The sequence below is a fragment of the Acomys minous genome, assembly GCF_964271855.1.
Source record: "Acomys minous genome assembly, chromosome: 12".
NCBI lineage: Eukaryota > Metazoa > Chordata > Mammalia > Rodentia > Muridae > Acomys > Acomys minous.
In genome coordinates this window covers 101,989,135-102,007,995 of record NC_140493.1, presented here as the reverse complement: position 1 = coordinate 102,007,995, position 18,861 = coordinate 101,989,135, and the positions used below count along the sequence as shown (strand labels likewise).

The 18,861-nt window shown below is 42.6% G+C and overlaps 2 protein-coding genes across 3 annotated transcripts in view; both read left to right on the top strand.

Annotated features, from left to right (window-relative positions):
* ABCA9 (ATP binding cassette subfamily A member 9) overlaps positions 1-3,740 on the top strand; it is a 72,628-nt gene extending 68,888 nt beyond the window's left edge. The window contains exons 38-39 of the mRNA XM_084750082.1: positions 1,008-1,063; positions 1,776-3,740. Of these exons, the coding sequence (XP_084606208.1) occupies positions 1,008-1,063; positions 1,776-1,874 (155 nt within the window). The 3' untranslated portion in view covers positions 1,875-3,740. The remainder of the gene's footprint in view (positions 1-1,007; positions 1,064-1,775) is intronic.
* A 5,156-nt stretch (positions 3,741-8,896) lies between these two features.
* Positions 8,897-18,861, top strand: part of LOC311579463 (ABC-type organic anion transporter ABCA8A-like) — a 59,889-nt gene continuing 49,924 nt past the window's right edge. Inside the window, exons 1-4 of one of the 2 annotated variants that reach the window (XM_084750083.1) lie at positions 8,897-9,147; positions 13,198-13,299; positions 14,848-15,055; positions 18,555-18,719. In XM_084750083.1, coding sequence (XP_084606209.1) covers positions 13,204-13,299; positions 14,848-15,055; positions 18,555-18,719 — 469 coding nt within the window. In that variant the 5' untranslated portion in view covers positions 8,897-9,147; positions 13,198-13,203. Of the gene's footprint in view, positions 9,148-13,197; positions 13,300-14,847; positions 15,056-18,554; positions 18,720-18,861 lie in introns of those variants that run through there. The other variant, XM_084750084.1, reaches the window with a different exon arrangement.

The window sequence follows — 18,861 nt, the reverse complement described above, 5'->3', positions numbered from 1 at the left end:
GCAGATGCTGAGACTCACAGCCAAACTTTGGAGCAGAGCTCAGGGTAACTCAGGGAAGAGTTGGGGGACAGAAGCACCTGAAGGGGACAGAAGTTCCACAAGAAGACCAACAGAGCCAACAAATCTGGGCCCAGGGGACCTACAGAGACTGATGACAGTGCATGGAGAGGACCTAGACCCCCTGCTCAGATGTGGGCGATACATAGCACAGTCTCTATGTGAGCCCCATAATATGGGGAGTAGGGGCTGCCTCCGACGTGGACCCTATTGCCTATTCGTTGATCATTTCCCCCTCGTAGGGTGGCCTTGCAAGGCCACAGAGGAAGAGGATTCAGGCAGTCTTGATTATACTTGATAGGCTGGGATATATTCGTGGTAAGGAAGTAGGGCTCTCCCTTTCTGAGGACTAGGGGTGGTGGCAGGGGAAAAGGGGAAATGGGGAGAGAGTGTGGGATCCGGAGGAGAGGAAGGAGGGGACTGCAATAGGGATGTGAAATGAATAAATTAAAAATAAATAAACTTTAAAAGAAAAAAGAAAAGATAAAAGAAACTCCATGACCCTTTTTCTCCCCCACCTCCTCCTGCCTAAAACCCACGGGTACACATTGCTTAGCACCAGCCTCTGGGGCAGGAAAAAGAAGGGCAGATGTAGGAGGTGCATGGGAGATTTCCAGCACAGGATTAATGTTCCAGGAAGTCTGCCTCTCTGGAATACCGGAAAGTCTATCTTTAAAAGCCTTCTGATGTCTTAGCTTTATTTCATCTCACTGTTCTGGTGACCCTTATTCTTCTTTTCTATCCTCTAGTGCCTTTGCCAAAACTCTCAAGAAACAAAACAGTGTTTCTATCTTTTTATATGACCAAATGGCGTATTTACTTTCCAGTAGTTAACGCAAAACCAGCTATTATCTTACATTGTTACTATTTGTGTGTCCTTTGTGTACATAAGTTGGTAAAATTCCTTGAATTAAAATATGCATTCCTAATGGCTGTTCATCCTTACACAGTGAAGGAGAACTTTGACTTGGAAGACTACAGCCTCTCACAGTCCACTCTGGAGCAGGTAGGTGATTTTAAAAGATTGCATATCATCCTGAAAATCAAGTTTAGAGCAGGGGAGATGGCTCAGTGGACAAAGCACTCTCTGAACAAGTTAGCATCCCTAGAATCCACATAAGACAGAGCGCGCGTGACTGACTCCTGTAGTTCTAGCACGGCAGAAGCAGAGGTGAAATCCTTAATCAGGGCAAGCAGGCTACCTGAGCTAGCTGCCTGGGGAGCTGTAGCTTCAACTGGGTGCCCATGACTCTGTAGCTGTAGTATGCAGAGCCACTGAAGAGGAAGCCTGGCAACAACTTCAGGCCTCCACAGATACCCGCACACATGGACGCCAATACATGCATGCATACACATGCAAAAACATGAACTCTGGTGCCCCATACTTGACCACCTCCCCTTGGTGGGGAGGCCTGATGGCACTCAAAGAGAGGACAAGCAGGCTACCAAGACGAGACTTGATAGCCTATGACCATATAGTGGGGGAGGAGGTCCCCCTCTGTCATAGACCTAGGGGAGGGGAATAGGGTGAAAGCAGGAGGGGAGGGGAGGGACAGGAGGATACAAGTGACAGGATAACAATTGAGTTGTAATCTGAATAAAATTAATAAAAAATAGAGCAAATAAGCTTAGAAAGCATATAACCAGTATATATAGCCTTTGTGTCATTTGCTACAGAAGGTAGTGTGGCATGCTTCTCCTTTCTTCCTTCCTTCCAGGTCTTTCTGGAGCTCTCCAAGGAGCAGGTGCTGGATGACTTTGGAGAAGAACTGGATTCCTCAGTGAAGTGGAAGCTCCTTCCACAGGAAGAGCCTTGAAGCTCGGAAATAGCCTCTCTATCTCCAAGCTCGAGTCTCCTTTAAAGACAGTATTTAATACTATCGACATGCCTTACTTATCTCAGATGTAGCACTAAGTATTTTTGAAACTCGTGTCGGGATTTTTTTCAGTAATGGCCAAAGTGAGAAGCAGGCTAGAACACGCAGCCAGGGTACCCTCAACCGAGTGACCTTTCGCGCAGTATGAAGCTTTCAAATGTATTCGTAGTACTATCAATGCTTCTGAGTTGCAGAGACTGATCGATTTTTCTCCCCCTGAGTTTCAAAACATTAACTATTTTCTTTCCTTCTTGTCTACGTAAGGCATAGTTTAAACGGTATTGATTTTAGGGAGGAAAGAATCAATGGGTTTCCCAACAGCACAGTGTTTGTTTGGTTTTTTTTGTAACTCACTCTGACCTGTTTTTCATTTATTGGTTCTTCTTTTCTGACAGTTTGCAGACTTTGAGTTACAGAGAAATGTTTTGTCTGTTGTGACAACAAAAACAGCTTTAAACTTGTGGGAGTAAAGGCTCGCAATAATTAAATGACTGAGTGTATATTTACATATGCACTTGAAACGTTTCTGAAATTTTTATTTTCAAAAAATGATTCAAAGGTGTACTCTTAGGTAAAAGGGTTAACTTTGCAAGTCTTTGTTTACCAAGTCTGTAAGTGCTACAACCTATCTACTGCAACATAGTACAGTTACCCTGAACCCTTATGTATGAGATTTTTGTTATTATGACTATAATTGTCACTAATTAACCAAACATTTACAGGCAGTTATGGGAAAACATTTGCTTTGATGCTAGGGTTGTATCTTCACAGTATATGTGAATATCAATTGCCCTCAATTTATGAGAATTCTTACAGTAGATCTTAAGCAAAGACTCCAAGTCTTTAATTTTCAAAAAGTGACATTAATGCTGGCCCTGCTGATTTATCTGGCTTTATAAATGACAAATTAATTGGTATAAGTCAATACATTAAAAGCACTTTACTTGAGGCCAGAAAAACTGGCTCAGGAGGTGAAGGCACCCTGTTGTCAAGCCTGGTGACCAGAATTTAACTCTGGGTACCCCCAAGAGAACCATCTCTCAAGTTGCTTTCTGACCCCCACACACATGTGGTATCATGCACATGTCTACACATCTGCACTCAGAAAAAATGAAAACGAAACAAAAATATAACAGGCTTCATTGTGGCATTCTCATAAATACGTTGTTTTCTGTTGACCCTTCTGTATTGCTCCTTTCCGCCTCGTCCCCCTGAGTTACCCCCGTTGGTCACCTTCGTGCCCGCTGGCCCTCTTCAGCTTTTATGTAGCATGTATTCCAAAGCCGCCTTCTATGTCCTCTCCTTAGTTGTACTCATTAGTCTTTCTCAGCTTGACACAGACTAGAGTTACTCGGAAGAAGGGAGCCTTAGTTGAGGAACTGTTAGCGTGTATGTGAGGCACTTCCTTTGCATGTTTATCGGTGCATTGCCCACACACAATGCCCATAGAGACCAGAAGAGGGCATCATATGCCTAGAGACTGGAATTATATACAGTGTTGAGTCTCCTTGTGCTGGGAATTGAACCCAAGTCCTCTGGAAGAGCAGCCAGTGTTCGTAGGATGGGTCCATCTCTCTAGCGCCAGCCAATTGCTTGACTGCCAGTTGGTAGAAGGGTACCCGGCCCACTCTCAGCGGTACCAACTCTAGGCAAGTGAATCTGGGATGTGTAACGAAGCTAGCTGAGCAAACCATGGCAAGCAAGCAAGTAAGCAGCACTCCTCCATGACCTCTGCTTTAGTTCCTGCCTTGCCTTGGAGATGATGGACCGTAGCCTGTAAGCGAAAATAAAACCCTTTCTCCTAAAGTGGCTTTTGCTCATTGTGTCTGTTCTACTAATAAAAACAACCAGGACAACAATCTTCTTTACCTCTTTCATGATCCTTTTTCTAATTTTATAATCTAGACTACGTGTGTGTGTGTGTCTGTGTGTGTGTGTCTGTGTGTGTGTGTCTGTGTGTGTGTGCATGCGTGCATGTGTGTGTGTATGTGATTCACACAGTCTGAATCTAGGATCTACATATGAGCGTAAATAAGGGGGAAATTGTCTTAGTCTGAGATACTTCAAATAGTGTAAGTTGCATCCTTTTTCCTGCAAATGCTTTTATTTTACTTCACAACTGAAGAAAATCCCCTCCCCCTCCCTCCCCTCCCCCCCCACCCCCCGACCCCCGCATTTATACCACATCCTCCTTCCCCATTCATCTGTTGTTAGAACCCTGGGCGAGTTCTGTTTCTTTGTTATTGGGAATATTCTAGCAGTAAATATGGATATGCAAACATTTCTGTGTTAAGACTTCCAGTCGTTTGAGCGCGTACCCAGGTGAAAGCACTGTATTTGTTAGTACTAGAATAAGTGTTTCTTGCACTAAGCCAAAAACCCGAACAGTGTGGTTAGCCTCTCATTACCAGGCCTTTAAGACACTGTGCATTGGCACTGCGAACAATCTTGTAGTGAAACGCTCTGAGAATGTGCTGGTAGGATAGACCACTCTACTACCCGGATAGTACTTTCTCCAGGTTAAGAAAAAATGATAAAAAAACTTTTTTGGGGGGCGGCAGTGGTCTAAGTTTTTTTGTGGGTGGGTTGGTGTTCCCCTCTCTCCACTAAGAGTCCTGTCTGGTTAGAGGGTGTCGTCTTGAGTCTCCATGAGCCTGGATACTAGGGGGGGCCTCTGCTGGAGTCACCCCCATATCCTCCCAGGAGCCAACCCTGTCACAGGTCTCCAGCCTGTCTCAGAGATGCCCCACCCACAGTTTCTGTTCTCTCCGCAAGCCATCTGTCCTCCAGCTCCTGCCCTCCCCACCCTCATTTCCCTCAACGTTCCCTCTCCTATCCTGTTCCCTCTCTCCAACTACTATCTGTCACATTTCCCCTTCTGAGTGAGATTGAAGCATCCTCCCTTGGGCCTTCTGTGTTACTTAGCTTCTTTGGGTCTGCGAATTGTAGCATGGTTATCCTGATCTATATGACTACAAGATGTGCAGGGATAAAGATAGAGCGGGAGGTTGAGGGGATGTGCAACCAGTGCCTGGCCCAACCTGAGACACACTCCATGGGAGAGAGCCAATCCCTGACACTATTAATGACGCTCTGCTATGTTTTCAGATGGGATCCTAGCATGGCTGTCCTCTGAGAGGCTCCGCCCAGCAAGGGATAGAAAGAGATGCTGAGACTCACAGCTAAACATTGGGGGGCACAGGGAGCTTTGTGGATGAACGAGGAGAAAGAAAGAAGGACCCGGAGAGGATAGGAACTCCACAAGAAGACTAACAGTGCCAACTAACCTGGGCCCAGGGGGGCTAGCAGAGACTGAAGCATCAGCCAAGGACCATGCATGGACTGGTCCTAGGCTCCCTACACAGATGTACCCAATGGGCAGCTTGGTCTCCATGTAGGTCCCCTAGAAAGGGGAGCAGGGCTATTTCTGACATGATCTCGGATGCATGATTTTTTAAAAATCACTTTTCCCTGGTAGGCTGCCTTGCCAGTACACTTTGAAAAAGGATCTGTTCTCATGACAGTGTCTCCTGCCTTACAGAAGCTTCTCAGGAGACACTGTCATGAGAACATATCAAACTAAGGCACCAGCCAAGGACAATATAGGCGGTAAACCTTAAACCCCTACCCAGATCTAGACAATGGATAGAACATTCTCCACAGTAGAGTGGAGAGTGGGATATGACTTTCTCACATACTCTGGTGCCTCAACTTTGACCATGTCCCCTGGAGGGGGAGACCTGGTGGCACTCAGAGGAAGGACAGCAGGTTACCAAGAAGAGACTTGATACCCTATGAGCGTATACAGGGGGAGGTCATCCCCCTCAGGAACAGTCATAGGGGAGGGGAATAAGGGGAAAATGGGAGGGAAGGAAGAATGGGAGGATACAAGGGATGGGATAACCATTGAGATGTAACAAGAATAAATTAATAAAGGAAAAAAATTAAGAGAATATAAAAAAAAAAGAAAAAGGATCTGTTCAGTCCTGATGTATGTGAATGTGCTGAAGCGGGTTAGTTCGGGGGAAGGGATTCCCTTTTCTGAGGGGAAGGAGAGGAGGGATATGGAAAGAAAGAGGGAGGGAGGAGAGGGGCTGGGTGGAGAGGAAGGAGAAGGCAATGGTGGGGATGTAAAGTGAATGGCTAACTAAACGAATTTAAAAAAAGATGCTGCAAAGCTAAAAAGAAAGGAAGAAAAAAAGAAAAAGAAAAATGCTAAAACAGCGAGAACGTATCAAAAGGACTTACAGCTCATAGCTCTGTGAAGGAAAACAAGACAACAGACTCGATCCATACAGAGTTTCAGAACTACGTTCATTTCAAAAGCATAGCACAGTAATGGGCAACATCACCAACATTTAGACGACTAAGGAGTCATACTACATAGTCATTTCTGTGAATCAATTGATTGTTTTTAGAAAATGCTGTTAGCAATATTGCAAGGCACCTGCTGCCTTTGCATTTGGAGCTGTAGAATGCAGGGTCCAAAAAGGACCCCAGCTCCCGGAGCGGTAGGCAGCTGTTGGAGGAGAGGATGCCATTTTCCTCAGTGGTATAGCCACTGTGACGCTGTGGTAGCTCCAGAAAATAACTTTTCAGTGCACTTGGGCAACAATCTTTAGTTAAGCTCAGGGGATCACACATAAAAAGATGATATGAAAGCAGGAGGGGCGGGTGTCGGAAAGAAGGGTTTCAGTGGCAGTTGGTGGCCATGGAGATGAGAGGGAACGAGGGGCTGCAAACCACTTAAATTTGTTATATAAACTGGGCGTAGTGGCCACACCCCTAAGCCCAGCACTCAGGGAGGCAGAGGCAGGCGGATCTCTGTGAATTTGAGGCCAGCTTGGTCTGTAGCCTGAGTCCAGGACAGCCAAGGTAACACAGAGAAACCCTATCGCAAAAACAAAACAGAAAAAGGATTATATAATTATATGAAACTGTCAATGAAATAACAAAAAGATACATATTAAAAATGGCCCATGAAAGATGTATCTTCTTCTATGGGATGCCGTCCCTCCATAGAGTCTGTTATGTTTCTGGGCACACTTGGTATTATAAGGAGATCCTCTGTGTAGGGAACAGAAAATCACCTCCCCCAGTGCTGCTTCTGGGGAAAAGAAGGAAGTTGCTGAGGTTCTGAGCAGGAGAATGATGCTCTCTGTTTTTGAAAACTCTGTTGTCACGAGAGAAGGAAGAGAAGTGGAGGAACAATAAAGAAGAAAGCTGAACCACAAAACACTTGGTGATATTAAGACACTCGAAATTTTAGAATTGTTTATTAAAGCAATGACTTAGGATTACATTGACTAGAGCAGTAATTCAGGCCAAGAAAAGGCCATGTTTAAAAACCTGAAATAAATGATTCTTGTTCAGGGAGCTGATAAACTGTTAAAGTAGTTTTTCCTCAAACTGTGGGTCACGACCCCTCTGCAGGGCAAATGATCTTTTCGCAAGGGTTGTAGATCAGATATCCTGCACATCGGATATTTACATTATGATTTGTAACAGTAGAAAAATTGTGGTTATGAAGTAGCAACAAAACTAATTTTTTTTGGTTGGGGTCACCACAGCACGAGGAACTGTATGAAAGGGTTGCAACATTAGGAAGGTTGAGAACCACTGCAGACATTTTTAAATTAAACCAAGTCATGCATCAAGCCAATGACTTGGCTATCATCTTCAAACAAAAACAAAAACAAAAAAATGAACAAAAAAATTCCTAAGTTTTCTTAATATAGGAGTTTCAGGTTTTTGCTCTCAGAACACTGGGCCAACCTAATATATATATACTGCTTTAGAACAAGTTAGTGAGTTGGTATAAAAAAAATGGTCAATATTAAATACTGTAGTGCAAATGTCGCAACCACACTTTATGTCGTAGCTCATGGCTCTTCGTATGTTTACAAGACAGCAGAGGCCCCAGTGGTGTCTTGCACAATAACCTGAAAACATCTCTGTGAGGGAAAATTAAACAAAGTTCAACTAAGCGGGGCTCACTCAATAAAAGCTTTGACAAAGCAAGTGCAGCCTTCTGGAACTAAAAGCTCTTCTCAAGGGTGACAGCGGTAGCTACAGAAGAAAGAGCCATTTCTTTGAGTGTCTTGACAGACAAGCTTAAAACCAGAACAAAAATATGGCCATGAATTTTTACTGAGCAGCCGACTCCCCAGAGTTTATTTCCACTAGCAATACAGAAATAGTCTCAGAATTCTGAGTACGTAAAGACCTCAGATTCAACTGTATTTATTTCTTAGAGGTCAAAAATCTGACAGGTTTCATTGTGTAATCTTAGAACACACAGGGAATATTATCTGAAGTCAGAAATAATTTTTGTAGATTTGTATTTTGAAAGCATGCTGACACACAGAAATTAATTTTCACTTTCACTTTTATAGGTATATAAATGAAATGAAATTTTATAAATATTAGCTGGCAGGTGGCTTACACTTCTTTCTTTACTAATAACTCATATTAAATTATGGCTTGTTTTAGCAAGAGAAAATGCCCTTTTATGGTTGCCTTAGCTTAGATTTTCAATCTCTTATGTAATAGCTCACTGTTGTTCTGAGACCTGTTCCCCAGGGCCCGTGACATTACACACATTCTGAAGGTGGAGCCCATTAGCTGATGCCGTTAACATCAGGAACCGATGACGTAAACAGGACGAAAGATATGACATAGAAAGAAAAAAATCAAGATAGTGCTTTCTCTGCTGTTGGAAGCTTGTATCTGACTCAGCATCGGCATCGGAGGGAAAGTTCAGAGCCCTGAGTTTTTTTTTTAAACCTACCAATTTCTTTTCGGGAAGGGCATTGAACAGTTGCAAATTTGCATTCCCTCTACAACACGGCTTGTCATGACACTATAATCAGTCAAAGAAGTAGAGCTGGCAATTCTGTGCTGTGGGAACTTAGCTGGAAGTCAATAAAAAAAGACAGACAGAGAGAGAGAGAGAGAGAGAGAGAGAGAGAGAGAGAGAGAGAGAGAGAGAGAGAGAGATTTGTTCAAGAGTGGTCACGTGGATACAACGCTCAGCAGGCCAAGAAAATTACAACCACAGCCTTCCTCCAGAAGCGGTCAGTCTGACTTGGAATGCTCAAAGCAGACAAACAGAATGAGCACAGTACAGATGTGACTGGGACGGGAAAGGACAGAGGCAAGGAGACAGGGCAACACGTACGTCTCTAGGACACCGTCTTCAGACATCCCCAAAGTAAGTTCACTTCTGCTTCTGTTTTCTTTGTATTATGTAATTGTAAATGAGATTTCGTTTACTCAATGACAAATCTTAGCTACAAAATATGTGGGGTTTTTTTTTTTTCCTTTTCCTTTTAAGCAGTGAGTTTAGTGTTTCTGGTTTAATTTTCACGTGGTCTACAGGAAAAGCATTTTAAAGGTATCACCATGTCTTGTTGTTTTAAGTAGAAAAAAAAAATGTGGGAACGTGCCAGCAATGCATTAGTAATCATGAGAAATGTGAGGAGGTCTTCTGGAAGCATTTACTATGTGAATCTGAACGTGAGTCTGCAGTTAAGCTACAGTTATACACACACGTGTTTTTATTGTACAATAATTTGCAAGCATTTTCCATCCACTTTCTCTAATGCTGAGAATTTTTTAGAATGACATATAGAGAAATGTTTTTTATATCACAGCCTGCCATTCTCAAACTTATGTGTTTTTTTTTAATGTAATATACTTGCCTGCATGTTTTTATTTGTTGGGTACGATGCATTGAATCACATCGAGACATGTCATTTCATTACAATGCTATTATTTCAAACATCATGTCCTTTGCTGTCTGCAGGCGTTTGGAGCAAACAGGGTCTTGTTGACTGGCATAGCGGGTCAGTAATATTTGCTCATGCTAAAGTAAAGCCTTCATTTTTATTTGTACATGAGCTAGCAAGCATCTAGGAGTCAGAGAAAGGAGGGAAAGCAAGCAGGAGCGATGTTTTAATGAGCTTATTTAGGCTGCAAAACTGATTTATAGCAGAGCTCTGGGGTTGGAAGTTAGACTCAGTTCTTCTGGCTACAAAAGGGCTGTGGCTGCTCCCTGGGCTGCGTCAAGCTCTCCCAACTCTGTAAGAATGCCCACGTTGCCAGGAGCAACTCTCGGGACTCGTGGGCATCCTGACCTAAAACATTTATTTTTGCTGATACTACGTTCCTCTCTCCACTTGTCAGTCAATGGGCTTTCTGACTTCTTTTCTCCATCCTTCGGTACCACATCTTGCCTCTAAGCCTCACTTAATAGCCATATGTTGTTTTCTTTTCTGGAAATACCTTGTGAGTAACTACTGTGTTCCTGCCCAAAAGGACTATTCCCTGAACTCTTCACCTGAACTTTTATCCTGGGCAATAGGCCCATGAATGGGATGAGAGAATCACGAAGGAAAACGTCTATTCTTTGTCCATATGCTAATAACCCATAACAACTCTGTGGACCAGTATGAGCCAACATGTTGGTAAAATGGTTACTTCTAGAAACTATTATGACCTAAGAGCCAATTGACACAGGCCTGCATACAACACCACAATGGAAGCAGGGGCCCTGGCATGCTTCCCAGAAAACTGATGTCCCTCTAAAGTAATTTGATTGTGTAATTCGGTCTAAGCAAGCTCTTCCTTTCCACAATTTGAAGGTTTAATGAACTTAATGAAGACTTATCCTGGTTTGTTTTCTTTGTGTGCAGCTTTCCAGAAAAGCCCGACAAACTGGATTTGTATGTGATTTCTTGGTTGAGTATGGAAAGATATTATAGTCAACGGTGTGCTGAAACGTCTCTCTGTAGGGACTGTTCTGCTAGAATAAAATATCTCTATAAATCCCGACATGTGACAGATAATTTCATGTGTCGGCTTGGTTCAGCTATAGGACCCAGCTCTTTGATCAAATGCTAAATTTAGATGCGGCTGTAAATGTATTTTTTTAGGCATACAATTTACATTTACATCAGACTTTAAACAATTTAAAAATTGTTTATTGGATTGGGGTGAGGCAGAGGAGAGGAAAGGGAGGTTTGTGTCTGTCCTGACATATGTGTGGAAGTCAGAGGCAAAGTGTGGGAGTCAGCCCTTTCCCTCCAACACGTGAGTCTTAAGAATCTGAGTTGCTAGGCTTGGTAGCAAGGGCCTTTAATGTCTAACCACTTTGCAGATTCACAGATTCAGCGTGAATCAGTAAAATGATCCCTCACTAATATGTGAGCATCATTTAGTCACACAAAGGCCTTGCAAATAGAGTCTGAGGTTTACCAAAGGGTATGGAGAAATCGCTTCAGCTTTGAAACACAGAAACTCCAACTGAGTTTCCAGCTTGCTGTTTACACAGTCTGTATGCAAGGCTGCAAGAGTTCATGTTGCTTGGCATGCCACTTGCTTGCACTTGCCTGCACAGGTCTTGAAATCACTAGACCACACAATGGAGGAGGCCAATTCCAGAAAGTAAATGGATTGGTCTGTGTCTCTGCACTTCTCTCGCATTCATTTTCTTTTCTTTTTTTCTTTTTAAATCTTTGGGTGGCCAGATGTTGACACAGTTGTGCATTGTTCTTTAGATTTCCCTGAAAAGCCTGGATGAATGCATGAGCAAAATTCTGAAATCTCATTCTTCCCTACAGGCTGGGCGAACACTTTTTGCTACAAGTGATAAATGCTCAGGTTGATTTGCAGTCTCTGCTGGAGGGGCAGCTCTGTGTGTGCGCTCTGTTTCATGGCTTCTCGTGCCCAGGGCTCCTTCCAAAGTCTTCAAGGGCTAGCCTATTCTTGGTTACTATTCTCCCAGGTGTAGGTCGACTAGACCTGTCAAATACCGAGCCTACACTGAGCCATGACATGACCTTCCATGGAAATCCCCGTGGTGCAGACAGGTTCTGGCTTGCTTTAGGTGCTTGTCAGCATTAGAAAGAACCTTATCCTCCCAAGTCATTCCTGGCAGGCAGCATCTCTCACGTTATTTGTGAGGAAGGAACATTTTTATTCCCTCTCTGAAGACGACTGCTTCAGAGAAAATTTTCCAAAGTGTAGAGTTATGCTGCAAAAAGTTAAACACTACTATAAAAAGTTGTCAAATTCTTGACTTCTTTACTGACTGGGAACCAAGTATACCTTGGATAATGGTACCCTCCTCAGGCACTTAGTGTGAAATTATTAGGCATGGCGCCTACCTTAATCAGCATCCTTTATCAGGGAGGAGTATGGGAAACGTTCTGGTTGTCATCGGACTCCCTTGGGGGCTGTCTCCTCAAACTTGCTAACACTGAACACCATGTCTTCCCATCTCCGGCTTCTCCCACCCAATCAAACACACTTTTACACAGCATGCCTACCCCGTTAAAATGACAGCTGCTTCCTTTATAATCTGTGTCCTATCGATTCCCCAAGATGATCGCCAGCAGAAAGCTGAAGACGTTAGGTCAGAGCTCATGAGTTTTAAACCAGCTAAGGCCCATTTGAACCTCACTTTCACCACCTCAAGCACACGCCCAAACTCAATGTGGCTTTCCCATGGCAGCCTGTGGAACCAATTAATATACATATTCATCTCATAATATATGTACAAAAATGTCTTCATTATTATAGAACAGAACAAAATTTCTTTGCAACAGTAACAAGAACTGAGAGGATTCTACTCCTCACCCTGTACTTTCAATTCTTCTAGATACAGTCTCCCATATATGCACAGGGCACCAATACTGTCCGTGATATTGTTTTCCTTATAGTGTTAGAAAAGAAACGGTTCAGGTGCAAAATTCAGTTGTGTACCCTACTTCAACTGTTCAATGTTTCCATAGATTAATTTTTTCTCCCAGGAAAAGTGAACATGGTAGTCTGCTCATATTAAATTAGCCTACCCCTTACCTTGTACGATATATGTTAATCTATTATCTATCTATCTATCTATCTATCTATCTATCTATCTATATATATACACACACACACACTATATATGTATATGACATCTAAGCCTAGATTTCTCTCTCTCTCTCTCTCTCTCTCTAAATGACTATGTATTATACAAACTAGAAGGTTAATTTATTTATGAAATAAAAACCGCATGCCATTTAAGGAAAGAGTCTAGATGTGACAAGAGGAGACAAGAAGAAGGAAATAGAAGAGATAGCCAGTGGATAAGCCAGGAATTCCCAGAACCAGAGCATTTCCTTGAGAATAAAGGGCCATCCTGCTCTGACAACTGCAGAAAATTTTCTTTTAAGATCTTAGTATTTATTGACCCTTCTCTTTGTCTCTTACTTAACAGACCAAAATGGTTAACAGAGAGATAAGTGTGTGCCAACAAACATGGGCTTTATTGTGCAAGAACCTGCTTAGGAAAAAGAGAATGAAAAGAGACACCTTTTTGGTAAGACTCGGGCCTCCCCTGTGAGCAAACACGACGATCCTCCCTGAAAGAGACAACATGCCTCTCCACAGAAGCAGGAGGACACTCGTTAGGGGACAGGTGTAACAAAGGAGGGTGCCAAATAAGGAGAACAGGAGAAATGCCCTAAAGTCTTACAAAGGCATTTAAAACTTTTGCTCAGTGACCAAGATGAACTCTGGTGCCCCATATTTGACCACGTCCCCTGCATGGGGAGACCTGGTGGCACTCAGAGGAAGGATAGCAGGCTACCAAGAAGAGACTTGATACCCTATGAGCACATACAGGGGGAGGAGGTCCCCCTCAGTCACAGTCATAGGGGAGGGGAATAAGGGGAAAATGGGAGGGAGGGAAGAATGGGAGGACACAAGGAATGGAAATAACAATAGAGATGTAATATGAATAAATTAATAAAGTATATTTTTTTTTAAAAAGGGGGGAAAAGTAGCAGGTCAAAGAGACACCAAGTGTGCTAACGGATGCCCACAGACGGCTTGACTTCTGCACCTTTTTCTCTCTTCAAAAGATGTTTAGTTTCTTAAGAACACAGAGTCTTTATGAAGAAAAATCTTTCCATTTAAGTATCAGATTGTGTAGCCAGGTAGCATTTGGTAACTAAATTGTGATTATACTAAGTACATATTCAGTAAGTTTTTTAAAGCTAAGCATTGCGGGGGGGGGCACAGAGGAGGAGAACATCAGTGTTGATAAGATGGCTTGGGGTGTAGGGAGGTAAAAGCTTCACATCCAAGCTTGAGCACATCAACCTGATCCCTAAACTCACGTTATGCAAAAAGTGAGAACCGACCGCTATGGGTAGTCACTGACTTCTGCATGTGTACTGTGGTACTTGTGCATGTGTGTGCATGCACATATACACACGTTCATGCACGCATTTTGGAAATTAAAAAAAAAACTTTTAAAGTGATTCCCTGTTTTAGCTTATAGGTGTGGACACCTGTCAAGTTGGGGCAGTATTCTGAGGTCCTTGCTTCTTTGTTGCATTTTCTATCCTGCAGTTAAAAATATGACAAAGTTGTAATTATTATTAAACCAACAATGCTAAGGCAATAACAACTGTTAAATTATCAGTGTCTTGGAACTGTCTCCATCCGTGGGTTCTTGCAGCAAGACCAAACTGTAGAGTGCTGCAGGGAATTTGCACCCTGTCACAGCCTGCTACTGCATTTTCTAAATTCAATTCATCCCCTGACATTAGAGGAGTAAAGTTCACTTCTATCCAAAATTCCCTAGAGGTGGCTGTGTCCCTGCAGTTGGGACATGAGGCTTGAGAGTCACAAGTTCAAAGTCTGCTCAGGGCACATAGCAAGATAATATTAAAAAAAAAAAGTCTTGAGACGTACAGGAAATGCTTAATTTCTATAGACTGGATGTTTTTAAAAAATCTATACTAGGAGACAGAGAAGTTGGAAATTTAGATAGAAAAAAATCATAGCTTTATGGAAAAGCTGATTGTGCTTGACTTATTTGAAATCACAGCCATCTTTGTTGTTTTTGTCTGGCTTGTAGGAATTCCTGTACACAGCAATTATACTATTCAGCTCATCTATATTTCCTAGAGTTCACGAAGTTAATGACTTTTCCTTGCTGCCTGATGTGGACCTGGGACGTATTGACTCATTTAATGACTCCACCACCTTTGTAATTGCGTACACACCTGTCACCCCAACAACTCAGAGTATAATGAATAAAGTCTCCTTGGCCTCCTACATGACAGGTGAGTTTTCTGCTAAATTAGAAGGAATCTCTCTTCCTAGGTCCCTTGGTTATGCCCACTCACTGTTTAACGTATAGTTCACTTGATAAGCTCTGGACTGTGTGTGTGTGTGTGTGTGTGTGTGTGTGTGTGTGTGTGTGTGTGTGTGTGTGTGTGTACAGGCAGATGCGGATGCCTGTGCATGTGCGGGTGTGTGCATGTGTGCGGTGTGTGTTCCATGTACATTAGCATCCATGTGGAAGACCCCAGAAGCCTGAAAAGGATGTAGGGTGCTTTCCACTCTCATTCTCTACCTTTCTGCCTTGAGACAGTCTCTCACTGCACTGGACTGCGTCTGTCTTGGCTGTCAGGTTGAGTGGATCCCTCTATCTATGTCTTCCAATAGATGGGGTTACAGGCTTGTCTAGCCATGTCTGGATTTTGGTGTGGGTTCTGGGAATTGGGACTGAGGGCACTTAGGGCAAACATACTCACCCACAGAACCATCTCTTGAGCACCTCATCTAATTAAATATTTTCCCAAAAGACTTACTCCTATTTTATGTGTGTGGGTTTTTGTCTGCATGTATGTTTGTGCACCACATGCACGCAGCACCTTTGGAGACCAGAACAAAGCATCTGGAGTTACAGATGATTGTGAGCGCCATGTGGGTGCTGGAAGCCAAACATGGGCCTCTTGCAAGAGCAGTCAGGGCTCTTAAACACTGAGATGTCTCTCCAACTCCACTTGATAAAATGTTAATTGTCAAAATTTACCTATTAGCTATGCTCTCCCTTGGTCATGTTCCTGGCCTAAGAATAATTGCCATTGCTCTTTTTTAAAATATAAATTTCAACCACTGACCCTTGATTATGTATATATATATCTTTATTAAATGAAAATAAAATCTGAGACAGTTTCTCATCGTGTAGCCCAGCCTGGCCGGGAACTCATAATTCTGCATCAGCTTCCTTCCCAATTGCTAGGATTACGTTGTGTCACCAATGTAGCCACAGTATTCTCAGTTTCAGTTCCTGCTCTTTATGTAAGGTTATTTACACAGAAAGAGCATTATACTAGTTAAAAGAACTTGATAGCATTTTTTTTCTTTTCAGAATAAGAAAGAAGTGGTTTGTAGTGGGAGAACTTCCAGGCTGGTATGCTCTTGCTTAATTGTGGTGCGGTGCTTCAGGTATTTCCTCAAGTGCCGTTGAGCCCCACGTCTCCTCATTTATAAGAGAAAGTCGATAACATACAATGTATCTTGTGTCTCTCACTAGTTAGTGTATCCTAACGTGTATGGTTTTAGGTAAAATACAGTTCCTTGCCTGTTTGTCTTGGACTGAGTTTGTTCAGTAGAGTCTCACGAATTCATCTCAACAAAATCAGCAGCACAGGGGAAAATCAAGCTCATCTCTCCTAGCAGATTCAGCTCAGGCTCCGAGCTACCCCGAGAACACACCCAAACCATGTCAAGCTAAAAGAGAAGACAGAGTAGTATTGCACTGGATTTTAGAATGTTTACTAGAATAAAGACAAGTTAAAACCAGGAAGTGAAAAACAACCGATTTTTTTTCTTTTTCTTTTCAATATTCTTAAGTACAAATCCAAATCCCACAGGCAAGGGGGAAAATACCAAAAAGACCTCAGCTTCAGTGATGGCTCCATGGTGTTAGCTGAGTCCAAGTGTGACGGCGTCTCAGAAGGACCCGACATTAGCAGGCAGTGTTAAAATGCTCCACCAACGGCATTATTGTAAGGTGGTCAACCTGGTGACTGGACCCAGTCGCCGAAAATCTACATAATCTTTCTTCCTGTTCCTTAGTCCTATTCTGTCCATGGATTTGTTCTGGCTCAGGCAACAATTATTTCTGTATTTGGACTCTGTGCTCAGAAGTAGATTGAAATATCTAAAAATTCGCCCTCGGCACAGCGTACGCTTTGGCACACCACCTGCTCCTGGGAGTCACTGTGGCCTTGCTTCCCAGACTATGCTGAGGTCTCCTCCCTTGCTATCCACGCCTCCCTGCTCACCATGGGCCACGAGGATACAAAACATCCCAAACCTGCTTTCCTCTGGCACCTCATCAATAAGATGGTTGGCTTACTGATATTGACCCCTGAACCTGAATGTCTGCACCAGCCGTCAGACCCTTCAACAACTGACTCCACTCCTGACTTAACATCATACCCTCATCTGAGCTTCCACCCAAGACCCACAGCTCTCAATTTCTCCTACAATCTGTGGACTGACCCTCTATTTCACAGGTGTTCCGTGGGGGGATGAAAATGTCATGAACGTAACCCTTCTAAAGCATTTTCAAAGGCCCGAACAAAAAATGTTAACAAAGCTGTTAGGTGAATCCAACTTCCTAGGCCTATGTAGTTGACCTTTGCATGCATGTTATCTCTAAGGTAACCAAGGGACTTGCCAACTATCCCACGGATTTAGTTTATGAACAAATAGTGAAGATGTACTTTAGTAAGTAAAAAACACAGTGTGTCTGCTCCCTTCCCTTTTATGAACACTTCCAACACAGAAAAAGTGTTCATTTTTATTCTTTTAGGCTTGTCATCACTTATATTTATGTAATGTAACATGCTCATACAGGTCAGCACAGTGTCTGTGTAAAGTAAGGATCATGTTAGTCATGCATGCTGCACTGTCTCTGAGTTAAGAGCTTTACGTGTTTTAGACACATTCACCAAACGTGATGGGTTTTTAGGGAAAATAAATTTGAGCAATGCCTTCTCTAAGGAAAAAGCAGTGTCTAACTAAGCCAAATACATACTCACTGGTTTTTGTTGCTGTTCTGGTTTTTTTTTTTTTAATTTTAAGTTTTGAACACTTATCTTTCTGTAAAATAGTAAATAGTCTAAATGGAACGATGGGTTATTTTGTATAGTGGAAATTTGTTCACTAAAGTATATGAAAGAAAATAACCAATTTTATATATAGTCCTCTGATTTTGTCTACAACACTGGAAAAGCATTTTTGACATTTTTAGTATGAGTGATTCACCCAAGGTTGTTATATAATTTGGGATGGTTTTCATTAAAAAATTTATACAGGAGGAAATGGAATAAGGTTTCTATGGCGGTTTGAATGAGAAATGGACCCTTAATCTCACTTTGTCCCTAGCTGCTGGTGCTGCCTGAGGAGGGTTAGGAGCTATGGCCTTGCTGAAGGAAGTATGTCACTCGTCACTCGGGGCAGGCCTTGAGAATACACAGCCTTGCCCTCCTTGCATGCTACACTCTCTGCTTTGTGCTTGCGTTTTGAAGATATTGGCTCCCTCCTCCTGCCACCGTGTCTGTGGCTCGCTGTCATTGCTCTGTGTTGCCACAATGGACTTTTATCACTCTAATGCCATAAGCTAAATTCAGCTCTCTCTTCCTTAAGTTGACTTTGGTCACGGCGTTTTGTTACAGCAATAGAAAAGGAGCTAAAGCAGTATCTCTTAGGTATTATTCATAGACATTTACTTACAGTATTATTATTTTTTCCTTTGAATGCCAGGAAGAAAAATATTGGCTTTTCCAGATGAAGGAAATATGACAGAACTCACTTCAAAACGCTATGATGATGTAGTGAGGGTCATATTCACCAACACTTACTCCTATCATTTGAAGTTTCTGAAAGGAACAAGGATCCCAGTCATAAAGGAACACCAGGACCACACAGGTACCTAAGCAGCCCCCAAACGGGAGGACTTCCGGTGCCTCTAATGTTACAAGATGATGTAGAGATGTATCCTGGCTAGTTTTGTGGTTAACTGGACAACCTGGGAAAGAGAAACTGGATTCAAGGATTGCTTCCCTTAGGT